The 16,839-nt window shown below is 42.1% G+C and overlaps 1 protein-coding gene across 2 annotated transcripts in view; it reads right to left on the minus strand.

Moving 5' to 3' along the window:
- The window catches only part of LOC119957320 (serine/threonine-protein phosphatase 2A 55 kDa regulatory subunit B alpha isoform), an 88,672-nt gene that overhangs the window by 38,402 nt on the left and 33,431 nt on the right, over positions 1-16,839 (minus strand). The window contains exons 1-2 of one of the 2 annotated variants that reach the window (XM_038785202.1): positions 9,558-10,017; positions 3,669-3,766 (exon numbers count right to left, since the gene is read on the minus strand). In XM_038785202.1, coding sequence (XP_038641130.1) covers positions 3,669-3,766; positions 9,558-9,684 — 225 coding nt within the window. In that variant the 5' untranslated portion in view covers positions 9,685-10,017. Of the gene's footprint in view, positions 1-3,668; positions 3,767-9,557; positions 10,018-16,839 lie in introns of those variants that run through there. The other variant, XM_038785203.1, reaches the window with a different exon arrangement.

Here is a 16,839-nt window from a genome sequence, read left to right on the forward strand (position 1 = left end):
TTTTGGTGGACTTGCAGATCTCACAGCACTTTTGAAAGATCAAACGGTTTCCCCTGCTGTCCTGACCAATACTGCTTCACTGAAGGAATTCATTATGAAATTTTACTCCGTTAGTTGCAGTGAAGGTCCAGGTAGTCGAGCGTCATGACAGAGCAGCATGTGAATACAAATCTGTCAAATTAAAAAGTGGAGACAATATGCCAGGACAGCACGAGGAGAATTCAGACAGTAAATTTTCTCAATCAGATTTCTGCACACTGAGAAAATCTGAAAACGTCCTTTGCTCACAGTCACCAAGAGATGAGAGACTGCACAAGTGGCACTCAAAATTCAAGTTGGTGGAGTTCTATCCTGCTGCCGCCTGGCATGAGTGACACAACATCCCCCATGTAAGAATGAACAGATTGGTGCTCCATTTGCTTCATCTAGAACATACTTGCTTACATCATCACAGATCCACTATCACAGCAGCACTCAGTTTTACAACAAGCAGCCCCTGAAAAGTTGGAAGCCTGAGGAACAATTCAGCTCTCTCGTCCCTCCAACTCTTCCAAACTGAAACCAGAATTCCAATTCCTACCATAATTTCAACTTAGTCACTCACTGCCAAGCACGATGAACCTGGGTTCCACCTCAAATTCCATCTACATTCAGTCGCAATGCAGTCAACACTATGGAACACATCAGCAACACACACGTCCATCCCTTTTCTAAATATAGGCATGTGGGACAACTCCCTTTCAGATTATCTGAGGTTAGACCAAAGTGTCCTTACACCAACACCTTTGTCAGTCCTTTGCAGCCACACACAACCACACTTACTGATCCAAACAGCACAATAACTTTGATGTGCAACAATAATTTTCTGGTCAAAATCCATGGATTGGACAAGCACAGCATATCCTCTGCTGGATGTCGCCTCAAAGCACTTCAGTTTCATACGCACTCAGTATCGCTAATCAGTGCAAACCAAAACCTGCTTCTTTTCCAAACGAAAGCAGAGTGAAATTGCATGGAACACTTGTAACTTAACCTTGTTAGGATAATGAGCCACACCTCAACATTTGTTCGGATACCAGACAACATCAAATGATTTTCTTCAAATTTGCAGATTTGTGAAGAAAGGACACTTGACCATAGGAGTGATTACTCTGACCACTAACTACCTTTTAAGTTAAAGCAAAATTTAATTTAAACATATAATTAACCACATTTAAAATAATAATAGCTTTACAATTATCAGTTAAACAGTTCTTAAACACAAGGAAAAACGTATACTTACAATTATACCTGCTACTAACTCCAATCAAGGAACCCAATGCCACTTATAAATTAAGTTAGCAAACAGATTGCTTGCAAAATCGTGCAGAGATTTCAGGAGAGAGAGACCGACCCTTTCAGGAGCAGAACCAATACACTTCTGCTTTCTGCCATTTTTGGAAAACATTTTGTAAAGCATTTTGTAAAACTGCTGTTCAACTTGAAATTGTTCTGTCTTGTCAGACTCAAGTTCTCGGGCAAACTGCTAAATGGCAGACAGACCTGGCTCCTCATTAATTATATCACATGTATCCCATTAAGATGTCACATGCGCTGCTTGGCTCGGACTAAATACAACTCCATATAAATTATCTACTCTCCAAGTAATCACCACCAATCTTTTTTATAAATTTAGTGTACCCAATTCATTTTTTCCCAATTGAGGTGGAATTTAGTGTTGCCAATCCACCTACCCTGCACATCTTTTGGGTTGTGGGGGCCAACACGGGCAGAATGCGCAAACTCCACACAGACAGTGACCCAGAGCCGGGATCGAACCTGGGACCTCAGCGCTGTGAGGCGGCAGGGCTAACCACTGCACCAATCACCAATCATAACAATGTTCCATTAGCCCTCCACAATTAAGCAAGTAAATGGTTAAATCAATCAGGACCTCACCTTTTACAACTTCTTAATTACAGCTTGTATTCCTCACATTACAAATAAATTGGTCAGAGGAAAGACAATCGGGAAAAGAAATTAAAACAAGAAGTGCTGCAAAGGGGAATTCAATTTTACAGAATCTACAGGGCTACTTTCGTCCCTAGTATCAAGGAAAGCCAAGAGAGGAATCATTACTGAATTTAGGAATGGCAAGTGAACCCGAGGAGAGAGGAACAGGGATGCAGTGAGGCAATCGTGATCAAAACATTGTACGGTCAAATGATAGAGACGCACAAGTAATTCAAAGAATTATGTCATCGATTGAAAACATCATGACACGAAATGGAACTTGCAATGAAAAACTGGGATAAAAACTGACATACAATTTCAGCAAATACAGGTTATTAATAATTGAAAATAGTAACAGAATTTAACAAAGTCCCAAAAACATAAACAGACCACAGGAAGGTTATTTCTGGAGGCAGAGAATTGCAAAGGATCAAATGTATGTTGAACTTCTGTTTCGGCTCCTGGGGGTTACCCAGAACACTTCTGCTATCAATATTATAAAAAGGATGTAGAAGCACTTAATGAAGTGCAGTAAGATGGAACTTAGATGACAAGCACTTAATGAAGTGCAGAAAGATGGAACTTAGATGACATAGCCATAAGGACTGAACAAGTTGAGGCTCTTACCTCTAAAACAAAATGATGTGACCTAATCAAGGTTTCTAATATTTTGGAAAAGTTCAGCGGAGTTAAACTAGTTACGAATAAATCCAATAAGGAATTCTGAAGTAATTTCTTTAATGAGAGCGGTGAAAATGTGGAAGGCCCTTCCAGATGCAATCGTAGAGGCAAATAGCATAGATGATTTTCAGGGCAAGCTAGACAAGTACATAAAGAATAAAGTTATGTTGATAAGTTTAGAAGAATTAAAATGGGAGGCAGCTCGTGAAGCACAAACAATGACATTGCCCTGTCTCTGTGAAGTAAATTCCATGTTATTCAATGAAATACAACATTTTAGCTCCAGTCTAGTTCTTCCTGGGTCTATTGTTACTGTTGGGAACAATGTAGAACTTTAATGTACAAGTTTAATTGAGAACTTTAACTGCAAGTTTTATGGATATTTGTATTTTTGTTTTAAGAAGGTGGAACATGATTTTTGAGAGCTTGGTGCCAGTTAGTCCGTAGGCACCATATGCATTTTAAATGAGGTTCTAAAACTCTTGAAACAAACATTTATTTACGTTACAAAGCGAGTAGCTTACTGAATTTAGGGGGGAAAAGTAGAAAAAAAAGTGTTGCCAGGGACACAGTCAGAAGGAAAGGAAGAAGGCTGTTCAGTCAGTGTGTCTGCCACAGAGTGAAGGCAGGTGCCTGAAACGCTCCAGTAGGAAATCCTGCTGGCAAATTGGGTTTAGGGAATGTCAATCTTCACAATTTTGAACGTATTGTTGTGGTTAAAGGAATAGTGCAAGTTTGAATTACTATCTGGTGTTTGCATTGATCTGGTTTGTATCTGGCGCTTGCCCAGTATTATCAGCTGGGATCTTAACATTAGCAACCTATGAAAATTAGGATGGTGGCTACACTGGATCAGTGAGTTCTCACAAATACTGCTCAAAACCCATCTGACACCACCAAAATGCACAAATGGTTCCTTTACACTTTATGTGAACTGGAACTGCAAGGATTTATTTTCTTTGCCTGTGTTGATGTGCTACGCAAATAACACCCACCTCTTGCTCCTGCTGGAATATGACGACTCTTCCCCCCTTGTCCCCAGTTGCTAGTAGTTCTCCAGAGTGGTTGAATTCTACTGTGGAAATAATATCAGCTGTGAAGAACAAAAAGATGGGAAAATCAGTGAAATTGATGCAGACACTTAAAAGTCAACAAAACAAAGAACACCCAAATTATTTATACCTCTAAATATTATGCAACTCTTTCTAATATAATAATATGCAAGAAATAAAAAGAGAGATTCAAATAAACCTCTCTCGAAATTCATTTGGCCACTTTTCATTGAGATTTTTGGGTCAGCTGAATCTTCATTCTGTCAAAGTCTATGGAAAATTATTTTATTTGATTATTTCAAAGAAATACCATTTTGGTAACCCAGTTACGTTTCATTTTCAACATGCAAGCTGGCAATCTTCTCGGATTACTTATCAACGGTTGTATCAACAAATATGTGCTAACTTCCATTTGAGATCTTGTACATATTAAACCAACTCCAACTCCATCTACCAACTCCAATCCAGAGCCTTTGTTTCAACCTTGGTGAAGTGTCAGCAGTGTGCAGTCTTCAATCAATTACATTGAACCAGGATAGGCTATATTTGTTCAGGTGGACAGAGAAAGATCCCAGAAAGGTGAATTTCTACCTCTTGTGCATCCTCAACCAACTTAAATTGAGATCTCATTTCGGTTTGTGGGATGTTCGGCTAACAGATTTCCATCTTACCTTGATGGTACAGTACCTAAATTCAAAACCATGTTGGCTGTTCTGAAGCACTTTTAGGTTTTGAGAGGTTGTGACTCACACAATATAAATGCACTTTCTTGAACTTTCCAAATGTAAACTCAGCAAACAGAAGTAGAAATACAATTTTCTAGCTATTTTCATCAGTGCCAGGTCTCAGAACTCTGAGGCCTTCCTGGAAGAGCCACTTTACCACAAAACCGCCATCATGATGCACGTACACAGACAGTAACGACCCCATGGGCTACTGCATATTTCACTTCCAGTCCCACTTGACCCCGAGTTGAAATACAATTGAATTAGCCAATAATTCTAAGGAAAGGACCTTGGCTGCCCAATAATTGCAGTCACCAGGTTTGCAAATTTAAACACAATTACTTTTTATTCATAATAGGAACTATAAAGAAATATGCAGCAAATACAACTGGTTAACACACACAAAGACAGACAAATACGGAGGGGAGGGGAGGGGTGAGAATCAGAAGTAAAAGGAAAAAAAAGGTCTTGGTTTCAGATGGTTGTGTTTAAGCAGACAGGAGGAGGAGAAAAGAACGATACATATGTAAATACATGACAATCACCTTTTGTAAACTATGTATTCTATTAAAAATATTTCAATATAACAAGAAAGGGAGAGGTTGGGTGTTTGGCTTTTGTAAATTGTACCTGGTTTGTGTAAACATATTTCATTATTTTGTGTTGGACAAAATGAAAAACTTGAATAAAAACATTTTTTTAAAAAGCCAGCAGCATCCAAAACGCAGGATGGGTACATAAAAAGCACTATTTTGACCCCACTTTGGCCATGCAACTGGGCAGAAATCAAGCACTGTGTTTCCCTCATGTCAAAAATGCTCCACATCCATCCCAAGATTAACACTAACCCTAATGTTATTCCTGAGCTATTTCCTTGAATGCCTATCGTGCAATATGGAAGAGACACACATCAAGCGGCGATTCCAGCACATTTGATATCAAAATGAACTTTGCATCCTGTCAGTACTCCTCGGAAACCTTTCTTGCTCCCAAATCTAAAGGCACCATCTTTTGGTCTTCCATGTGCGTGTTTTCCCAAGCTCTGCCAGACACACACTATTGCGACATGGTGGCACTATGTTTAGCACTGCTGCCATACAGCACCAGAGGCCGGTGTTTAATTTCGGCCTTGGATGACTGTGTTTGGAGTTTGCATGTACTTCCAGGGTCTGCGTGGGTTTCATCTGGGCGCTCCCGTTTCCCCCCCCCAGTCCATATATGTGCATGTTAAGTGTATTTGCCATGCTAAATTACTCCCGAGTGTCCAACGGTTAGGTGGCGTTGTGAGGACTGAGCCGGGGCTGGGCTGACGTAGGGTGCTCTTTCAGAGGGTCTGTGTAGACTTGATGGGCTGAATTACCTTCTTCTGCACTGTAGGGATTCGATGATTACCTCTTTGTATCCTCAAAATACTGGAACCAGGACACACTATATTATCGTTTCCCAGAATCTCAAACTCATGCAGCTCCTGAACTCGTGTTTTCTCCTTAGCAAAAGCTCAAGTATTTTGAAAACTCAAGTATCACGCTTGCTCCTTTCCTTTTAACATACAAAAGAGGCGGCGGCCATTTGGCCCTTCAAGCCTGCTCCACATTTCATTATGATCATGGCTCATCATCCAACTCAATCACCTGATCCTTCACCCCAAATGAGATATCTAGCTGCTTCTTGAAAACATACAATCTTTTTGCCTCAACTGTTTTCAGGAACATCCTTCCTGATTCCACCCTGTCTTGTGGTGTTAGCATATATAGGTTTCTCTGAGAACCCCCCTGAATTCTTCTAAGCTCCTGCGAACATAATCCTAAACAACTCAATCTCTCCTAATACTTCAGTCCCGCCATCCGATGAATCAATTTAGTAAAGTTTCTCAGCACTCCCTCTCTTGCAAGAACACAGTTTCTCAGGTAAGGAAACTGAAACTTCGCACAACATTCCAGATGTTGTCTCACCAACACATCCCTGCTCCTGTACTCAAATCCTCTCGCTATGAAAACCAACATACCATTTGCCTTCTTTACTGCCTGCTGCACATGCATGCTTACCTTCAGCAACTGGTGTACAAGGACATCCAGATCTCATTGCACATGCCCCTGTCCTAATTTATGGCTGTTCAGATAACAGTCTCCCTGTTTTTGCTACCAAAGTGGATAACCTTGCATTTATCCAAATTATACTGCATCTACCATTCATTTGCCCACTCACTCAATTTGTCCAAATCAAACTGAAGGATCTCTGCACCCTCCTCACAGCTCACTGTCCCACCCAATGAAATTTCTCTTTACCTTGCCTTCTGTCCTGAACTTCTCAACCTTGTCGGTCCATTGACTCAGGTTTCTGTACTTCATAAAAATACCTTTCTCACAATGAAGGCAAGAACAAAATGTGTAACCCCAATATCGGAGACAATAACCCAACAGACAACATTCCCATAGCAGCATGAGTGGAGGCATTACCCACCTCCCATTTCACAATGACCAGGGCAAGAGGAATCTTCAAAAAAAGACAGAATCTCACCCTCGGCAAAACTAAATCAAACGTCACTTTCCACAGCCAATTGCCACCCACTCTTGTATCTATTTTTGGAGATATTAGCAAAGCTCTTAATCATTATTCTGTCACATCAGAGTAAATATCTCCCTTCAAATGGCAATCAAAGTCATTCAACCCTTTATTATCGTAATTAAAATTTTAAAAAGACAAGTGAATCTGAATTATAATTTAAAATATCAAAGTAACTGATGGAAGTGGTTAAAATCCTGACACTGGCCTTCTCATTAATCCTCAAACTGCAATCCCTTCTACCACCTTGAACATTCACTCCCTCCACTACAGACACATCGACAAGTTGCACTCCAATAACTCACCAAGGCTCCTTCAACAGCACCTCCCAAACTGCAGCCTCCAACACCTTGAAGGACAATAACACCAGATGCACCATCAGCTGAAAGTTGCCCCCGCCCACAAGCCAAGCACAGTCCTGACATTGAATTATATTGCTGTTCCTTCACAGCTGCTGGGTCAAACCCCAACTACACCGTGGGTGCACGTACACTACACCGACTGCAGCAGTTCAAGGCAGCTGCTCACCACTACCTTCTCAAGGGCTGTCATGGATGGGCAATAAATGCTGACCTGGCCAGAGGGGTCCACATTCCTTTAACAAAAATAAAGTCAGATTTTTGCTTTAATTTTAGGTATTTTAACTGCAGTTGCAGTGTTCGAATAATTTCAGAATAATAACCTCATGGAAGCAGACATAGTTCCACCCTAAGGTTACAGCAAATTTGACAAACCCATAGTCCTCACAGGACGATGGCATGGGGTGATAAAACATCCACAGTATTGATTCCTGAACAACACGGAATAACCTCTCATGTACTGTTTAGCTCTGGGTAACTGAGATCAGAGTCTGACTCCGTAATGACCACCACATTCAGATTCACTAACATGCCAATCCAATACAAGTCGTAGTTCAAACATGAAAAGCCCACACCATCGATATCACATCCCTGCCAGGTAAAATTCTGCAGCTGACCGTGCTGCAACTTCACGTTCATTCGTCTACATTTCTTGCGCAATGACAGATCATGATGGAAATTAATAATCGCACATCTATTTCCAGCAGCTTGAAATGTTTAAGTTTGGATGCTTACCGATATCCTTAAGAGTCCAGTCAACTATACAGAGCATGCACAGCTTTGCTTCAATGAGTCATGTTGGGTACTGAACAGATCAGTAACTGAGTACAAGCTTGTCATCAGCTTTTATGGGTACCAGCATATAAAAGGAAAAGCAATAATCATGAACGCAAATGTGCTTTAAAATGTGTTTATTCACTGCCTAAAATTGCTCCAAGTCATTTGTCCTATCATAAAGTTCAAAGTACAGCTGCCTAACCCAAGTTTGAAAGAAACCCAAATTATACTGCGGAGGCCTTTTTCATAATTCAGGTGCATAATAGTCAATTTTAACATCCTTACAGCCTTTAGCCCAACTGACAACACTGCTGAAACACTGGACGCGATCACCTTCCTCTTTTGCATGGTTTTAGAAGCAGAAGCTATCAAGAAAGTTTTAAAATCTTTCCGCAACCAGTCCAATGCCCTGCAGGACAGCAAGTGTAACTCCAGGATCTCAACCTCAAACTTGAGTGAGTCACAGCCTTCAGGTACAATGAGCAAAGTACACAGACTTTCTTTCACCTTTTTAAGACTACATCGCAACTACCCTCAAATGTTCATAATTACTCTGTGTAAACATCATGTTGCAGACCTCCCAAAGTTTGAGAATCTTTGTGCAGTCCAGTGAAAAACATACCGGCTCCCAGCCTTCGCCCATCATGAATTGCATGGCACACTGTATTAAATGTTGTAAAATATTGAGAATTAATTAATAATTATCTTTATTAGTGTCACAAGTAGCTCACATTGACATTGCAGTGAAGTTACTGTGAAAATCCCCTAGTCGCCACATTCTGGTGCCAGTTCGGGTACATGGCCGAGTATTCAAAATCTCCAATTCACCTAACAAGCATGTCTTTCGGGAATTGTGGGAGAAACCGGTAAGCACAGTGATTAGCACTGTTGCTTCACAACCTGGGTACCAGCTTCGATTCCCGGCTTGGTTCACTGTCTGTGCAGAGTCTGCACGCTCTCCCCATGTCTGCGTGGGTTTCCTCCGGGCGCTCCGGTTTCCTCCCACAAGTCCCGAAAGACGTGCTGTTAGGTAATCTGGACATTCTGTATTCTCCCTCTGTGTACTCGAACAGAGGCCGGAATATGGTGACCAGGGATTTCCACAGTAATGTCATTGCAGTGTTAATGTAAGCCAACTTGTGACAACAAAGATTATTATATAATTAAGGAGACAGATTGACCATCACTGGGTCAAAGTTTCAGTGCAGCTGCATTCCCTTCACAAAAAAACAAACAACACTGAGCAAGTCTATGACCCAGTTCAAAATATTTTAAGCTACCAACTAGTCGAGTGTGTTCAACAGCAGGCAGGTTGAAACAATAGACACGCACGACAAATGTCACGTTATATTCATAAAATCCTGAAGTGGTTAAACCCTTGACTCACCCAAAAAAACAACATCCCATACCTTGGTCATAGGATGCAGTGGACATCAGCGTATTTAGGCTGGAGAAAGACGACTTAATTGACTGGGAGAAATGACAGGGGAAACATTTCATCGTCCGCAGCACTCTAATGCGCTTGTGGATTCTCATTTGTTAACACCACGCCCCAAAACAAAAAACATGAATAAGGCCTTTCAATCTTTTATACAGTTTCAAGATGCAGTTTCTTGTGTTGCAACAGCAACATGCATGACATGCATTCACCAACAAAACAGCCGCCTTCTCCCTTTATTCCTCTCTTGCCAAGCGTGCTATTTTTACGGTAATCCCCGAGCTGCAGGAGTGTCAAAAGAGAGAGAAAAACAGCGAACCGTGCTGTCAAGATTTCTTTCCCCCACAATGCAGGATTCAGCTGTCTGCTTCTGTGATAGCAGTATTCAAGTAGAGAGCAGCTCAAATTCCAACAACAGACTCTTTTCTCTCGACACCACAACCATTCAAAACTGAAGTAACAATTGGTTTCCTGCAGAATATTTATGATGGTTTTCTTCACCCCTTCACAATGCCAACATTCATAACAGCATGGATCAGTGCAAACGTGCACTGCTGCTGTGCTTTCCAAGGTTAATATGACGTCACCTCTGCTCCCAGACCTCAGCGACTCCCTGCAAACCCTTTCCACTTCCATCTGCACCAACTATTTAAATATTCTGACTTGAAACATAATGGTTAGAATTAAACCGAATAGGTTGCATACTTCTGCACGGAATTACTAAATTTTGTGTTTTAGTCAGTTACATGGTTATGTTTAGTGACCACTCATTGGTATAAAGACAATTGAAATTGAAAAAGGTCAAACTAAAATTCCAAATTAAATCTTGAAGTAGTATTTCACAAAATTTAAACTATTTACAAACGATTTAATTATCACAGGATTATGTCATGGTTTATCGATTAATCAAGTTTGGAACAATGGCCAAAGCAGTTGTTCCTTCCCTTCTCACCCAATTTAAGAGCACACAAATTAGGAAAGGCCACTTGATCCAGTTCACTTAAATACAAGATCCCCATTTTAAGTTGCCTCATTCAGCATAATTCTGCTTCAGCATCAGATACAAGGGGGCCATTTGGCACACTTGCGGTTGACTGACTAGTTTAGCACCATTTTGGAGCAGATTTTCTCTCACTCTTCCTCTCCAGCTTCTTCCTTGATCCTTGCCTCACTCCCTGCCTCACTTACCTGGCTCTTAAACACAACCTAAACACAGCCTGGCATTTCCCCACTGTTATGGGCCAAGATTTGGAGAACTCCAAAATATATCATGGAGATCACCTGACCCACGACTTTTACTAGATTGTGGTATGGGGAGCACACGGCCCACTCTGCAGGTGTGGTGCAGCAGAAATGGAAAAGTATTTTTTAAAGCAAAACAATGTTTTTTCTATGAACTCAGTTAACCTTTTTAAAACATAGTGAACATCTTAGCAACCATCAATTCAAATACAATCCCGAAAGAATACAACATTCTAAGTAATCCTTAAACTTTCCTTTTAACATCCATAAGACATAAAAAAACCTTCCAAAAGAAGCACATCAGGTTTAAATTCTTTACTGAGAGCAGTTATCACTCTGAATTCACCAAATGATCCAGAGATAGTCTTTAGATTGCAGAGAGATCAAAATTACACCTTTCTTGGCTGGCTGCAGCTCCAACACTAAAAACAAAACTAAAAAACACAGACACACCCAAAGCGAAACTAAAGAGCAGAGCCAGAGCTCAGCTCCAACCACACTGACATCACTGCAGCTACTTGAGCAGACAAACATTTCTCAAAGTGACAATCCTGTGACAACACCTACTGACCATTCATCTGGTACCACCACCGACCCCACTCCACCCATTTACCCAGCGCCAAAGATGTGTACGTTACGTGGGTTTACGTGGAACACAGAGTTACAGAGGTGGGATGTGGGTCGAGGAAAGGTGATCTTTCCAAGGATCGGTGCAGACTGGATGGACCGAATGGCCTCCTTCTCCACTGGAGGGATTCTACGATTCTCTAGAGGGAAGTAGAAAATGACATCCAGTGACCAGTCCAAACAAGTGGTTGAAAATCTAACTGAGATTGACTGAAGCTTTGGAGTCCTCTCATGGTTATTGGAAGTGGTGAAATTGCTCAGGGTTTGGGTTGCTTCACTGTCTTGTCCCTTTAGGTAGCCTATTTAAGTTATTTAAGGTACTGTAACCACGCTGGCAAACTTTGTTCAAAGCAGATGGATCAAATAGTAGGTTTAGGTTCCTGCTCTGCAACCTGCTTTATCTATGTGACATGGTAACAGCTGAGGTGTGGAGGTAAGAGACCTTCATTCATTTTGTGCTTTGCTGCTCTCTTTCCTGGTGACCCTTCCCTTCTGCCTGGCACTTCCCTCCCCGGCCTTCCCATCCACATCCCCTCTTACTGCTTTGCTTGATCACTCCCTTGCATCACCCCATTCCTCCCAAATTTCGGCAAGGAGGGGATGAGATTTGGCGAGTTGGGTGCGGCAAGAGACAGCAAGGACAAGCATCCAGTGAGTGGAGCTAGGTACGGAGGGCTAGCATATTTCTTTTAGTAATTTAAATTGCACATTTTGTTTATGAACGATGAAATTTAAGAAAATACAATATTTCAACTATCAGGGCACAATGTTCTAACGTTTTCTCTAACAAGGTACATCCTAACTACAGCTTTAACACTGATTGCATTGGCAGGAAATCTGACGCGTTTCAACATTTTTCTTTTGAAATTTCACTTCTTGGGAACACAACTGTCATGTTAAGCGAGGAATTACAGGACTGCACTGGATATTTTTCAATCAGATCTGCAAAGTGACGTGCTGAATTTCTCCACAGGACAAACTACAGTATTAAGCTACTTACAGAGTAAGCAGCAACAGTAATACAAGAGCATGACTGCAGATTTCATGGACAGCGATTTGCCTCCAGGCAGTCAAAAGAGAATAAGAGAGGTAGGTGAGCACTTTGGTGATAGTGACCACAATTCAGTTACGTTTACTTTAGCAATGGAAAGGGATAGGTATATACACCACAGGGCAAGAGTTATACCTGGGGGAAAGGCAATTATGATGCAATTAGGCAAGACTTAGTTTGCATAGGATGGGGAAGGAAACTGCAGGGGATGGGCACAACTGAAATGTGGAGCTTATTCAAGGAACAGCTGCTGCGTGTCCTTGATAAGTATGTACCTGTCAGGCAGGGAGGAAGTGGTCGAGCGAGGGAACCGTGGTTTACTAAAATAGTTGAATCACTTGTCAAGAGGAAGAAGGAGGCTTATGTAACGATGAGACGTCAAGGTTCAGTTAGGGCGCTTGAGAGTTACAGGTTAGCCAGAAAGGACCTAAAGAGAGCCAAGAGCCAGGAAGGGACATGAGAAGTCCTTGGCAGGTAGGATAAAGGAAAACCCTGAAGCTTTCTGTGGATATGTCAGGAATAAAAGAATGACTAGGCTAAGAGTAGGGCCAGTCAAGGACGGTAGTGGGAAGTTGTGTGTGGAGTCCGAGGAGATAGGAGAGGTGCTAAATGAATATTTTTCATCAGCTGAGGAGTGGCAAATTGAGTTTAATGCAGAAAAGTGTGAGGTGAATCATTTTGGAAGGAGTAACAGGAAGACAGAGTACTGGGCTAATGGTAATATTCTTGGTAGTGTGGATGAGCAGAGAGATCTCGGTGTCCATGTACATAGATCCCTGAAATTTGCCACCCAGGTTGAGAGGGTTGTTAAGAAGGCGTACGGTGTGTTAGCTTTTATTGGTAGAGGGATTGAGTTCCGGAGCCATGAGGTCATGTTGCAGCTGTATAAAACTCTGGTGCGGCCGCATTTGGAGTATTGCGTGCAATTCTGGTCGCCGCATTATAGGAAGGATGTGGAAGCATTGGAAAGGGTGCAGAGGAGATTTACCAGGATGTTGCCTGATATGCAGGGAAGATCTTATGAGGAAAGGCTGAGGGACTTCAGGCTGTTTTCGTTAGAGAGAAGAAGGTTAAGAGGTGACTTAATTGAGGCATACAAGATGATCAGAGGATTAGATAGGGTGGACAGTGAAGAGCCCTTTTCCTCAGATGGTGATGGCAAGCACGAGGGAACATAGCTTTAAATTGAGGGTAGATAGATATAGGACAGATGTCAGAGGTAGGTTCCTCACTCAGAGTAGCAAGGGCGTGGAATGCCCTGCCTGCAACAGTAGTGGACTCGCCAACATTAAGGGCATTTAAATGGTCATTGGATAAACATATAGTTGATAATTGAAAATGAAAAATGAAACAAAATGAAAATCGCTTATTGTCACGAGTAGGCTTCAATGAAGTTACTGTGAAAAGCCCCTAGTTGCCACATTCCGGCGCCTGTCCGGGGAGGCTGGTACGGGAATCGAACTGTGCTGCTGGCCTGCTTGGCCTGCTTTAAAAGCCAGCGATTTAGCTCAGTGAGCTAAACCAGCCCCTGAATAGTGTAGACGGGCTTTGGACTGGTTTCACAGGTCGATGCAACATCAAGGGTCGAAGGGCCTGTACTGCGCTGTAATGTTAGACTGTTCTGTTGTTCATCTCACAAAACAATGATAAAAACAGAGAATAGAGGCTTCAGGCTTCATGACCTTTCACATGCTTGGGCACTTCACAGCCAATGAATTGCTTTTGAAATACAGTCACTTTTGTCATGCTGGAAACACAGCAGCCAATTTGCACACAGCAAGCACTGACAAACAGCCAGCTATGTTGCTAACTGTGTGGCTGATCCAGAATAGTCCGAGTATCCAGAGATGTTTCTCCACTTGCCAAACAGTAAGGAGGCTCCGAAAACTCCAACTCCTCCCAGTGACACCCAACAGAGTAGCCCAGGTGAACATCAAGTGTACAGGGATTACACAGGGAAACCTGTGGGCTTTTGGGGCAGCACAGTAGCACAGTGGTTTGCACTGTTGCTTCCAGCGCCAGGGTTCCAGGTTCGATTCCCTGCTTGGGTCACTGTGTGGAGTCTGCACATTCTCCCAGTGTCTGCGTGGGTTTCCTCCGGGCGCTCCGGTTTCCTCCCACAAGTCCCGAAAGACGTGCTTGTTAGGTGAATTGGACATTCTGAATTCTCCCTCGGTATACCCGAACAGGCACCATAGTGTGGCGAATATTGTGACATTAATAAAGATTATTATTATTACTCTACTTTCCTCTCCATAGGTGCTGTTAGACCTGCACAGTGTTTCCAGCATTGTCTGTTTTTAATTAATGTTTTGCTTCAGTAATAATTGCTTGTACTCCAGTGTCATAGTGAGGGAGTGTTGCAGTACCAGCCAGTGAACTAAGGCCCCATCTGCCCTCTTATATGGACATCAAAATTCCCTTAGGTCTGTTCCATGGACACACAAAATGAATCCCGCAACTAACTGCACCAGAAATGTTGCTTACCATTGTCACGTCATTGTTTGTGGAAGCTTGACTGCATTCAGAATTTGACTACAATACAACAGTTGTGATTCCAATGTACACGAGTGCCAAGCACAAAATGAATGAAGGTCTCTTACCTCCACACCTCAGCTGTTACCATGTCACATAAATAAAGCAGGTTGCAGAGCAGAAACATAAAACCTCCTACTATTTGATCCATATGCTGCTTTGAACAAAGTTTGCCAGCGAGGTGACAGTACCTTAAATAACTTAAATAGGCTACAAAAGGAAAAGACGGTGAAGTAACCCAAACCCCGAGCAATTTCACCACTTTCAATAATCATGAGAGGACTCCAAAGCTTCAGTCAATCTCAGTTAGATTTTCAACCAGAGTTTGGACTGGTCACTGGATGGTAAATGTGGGTCATTTTCTATCCTGATTCTGACACCTGAACTGCCACCCTGGCGAGATCAGCGAATCAACCAGCAATTGAACTTGGAGTTTCACGTTCTGTGTGGCTGGCTATCACCACAGAGCATTGTGAATGTACTCATCCAATAATGTCGGTAGCAACATTAAAATCTTCTAAATGCTGCTCAATCACGATCAAACTCAAAGACTGTAACAAATGCCCCTTTAAGACATGATATTCAATCAAAGATGTTCTCCAGCATTAGAATATAAAATAATTAACCTCTTTGAACTGCAATCCAAAATGAACATGTGTAAATCGTTGAGTCACCACACCAGAACATCCATTTGGAGTAGCTTTAGTGAAGGAACCTGATTTTCAAACTTGCACTCCTCCTGTTAAGCCACATGCATCTTTCGCCAAGGTTTGCCTACGTGAAGGTGCCTGCACATCAACGGTATTTTAATTGTTCAAAAATGAAACGGTCAAACGGTTGTGAAAAATCAATATCTATCATTATATTGCACCTTGCAAGTTTGCAGGATTTCTCAACGTCCTTTATGGCGAATCAAGTATTTTGAAAGTGCAGTCATTGTTGCAATGTTGATAACACTGTACATCAAACTGCACAAATAGTAACAGTAACCTGATTATTTCCTTTGTGATGTTGACTAAGAGATAAATATTGGCCAAAAGGAATAATTTCCGTGCTCTTCTTCACAATAGTGCCTTGGGATATTTAATACCCACCTGAGGGGGGCAGCAGGGCAACCATTTGGTCTCATTTGAAAGACGGCATGAGCAACAATGCAACACTCCCTGCGGAAAGCATTCGATTTTCATCTTCAAGATCTTCAAGACTTGAACCCACAAACCTCTGACCAGAGGCAGCGTGTTAGCAGCCGAGCCACAGTGGTCACTGGAGCCCTGTCAATATCAATGCAAGTTCTTCTTTTCAAAATACAGCTTTAGGTCATGGTGAGTGGTTATGTGAATTGCAGTTCCTTTTTACAGTGGATCAAGATGCAGGTTATTCACAAGAAACATGTAAAGCCAGACTGCTTTCTGGTCAGAGCAGATTTAAACCAATTCAATAACTTCACATTCAAGCATCTCCCCAGCTCTCACAGCACACATCCAGGAAGAAAGAGACCCATGTAGAATCACAGTTGTACTTCCACACATAAACATTCCCACGGTAGCACAGTGGTTAGCACAGTTGCTTCACAGCTCCAGGGTCACAGGTTTGATTCCCGACAGTGACGTCTATGCAGAGTCTGCACGTTCTCCCCGTGTCTGCGTGGGTTTCCTCCGGGTGCTCCAGTTTCCTCCCACAGTCCAAAGATGTGCAGGTTCGGTGGATTGGCCATGATAAATTGCCGAGTGTCCAAAAAGGTGGGGTGGGGTGGGGTTACTGGGTTACAGGGATTAGGGTGGAGGTATGGGCTTAGGTA

The sequence above is a fragment of the Scyliorhinus canicula genome, chromosome 26 (genome assembly GCF_902713615.1).
Source record: "Scyliorhinus canicula chromosome 26, sScyCan1.1, whole genome shotgun sequence".
Taxonomy (NCBI): Eukaryota; Metazoa; Chordata; class Chondrichthyes; order Carcharhiniformes; family Scyliorhinidae; genus Scyliorhinus; species Scyliorhinus canicula.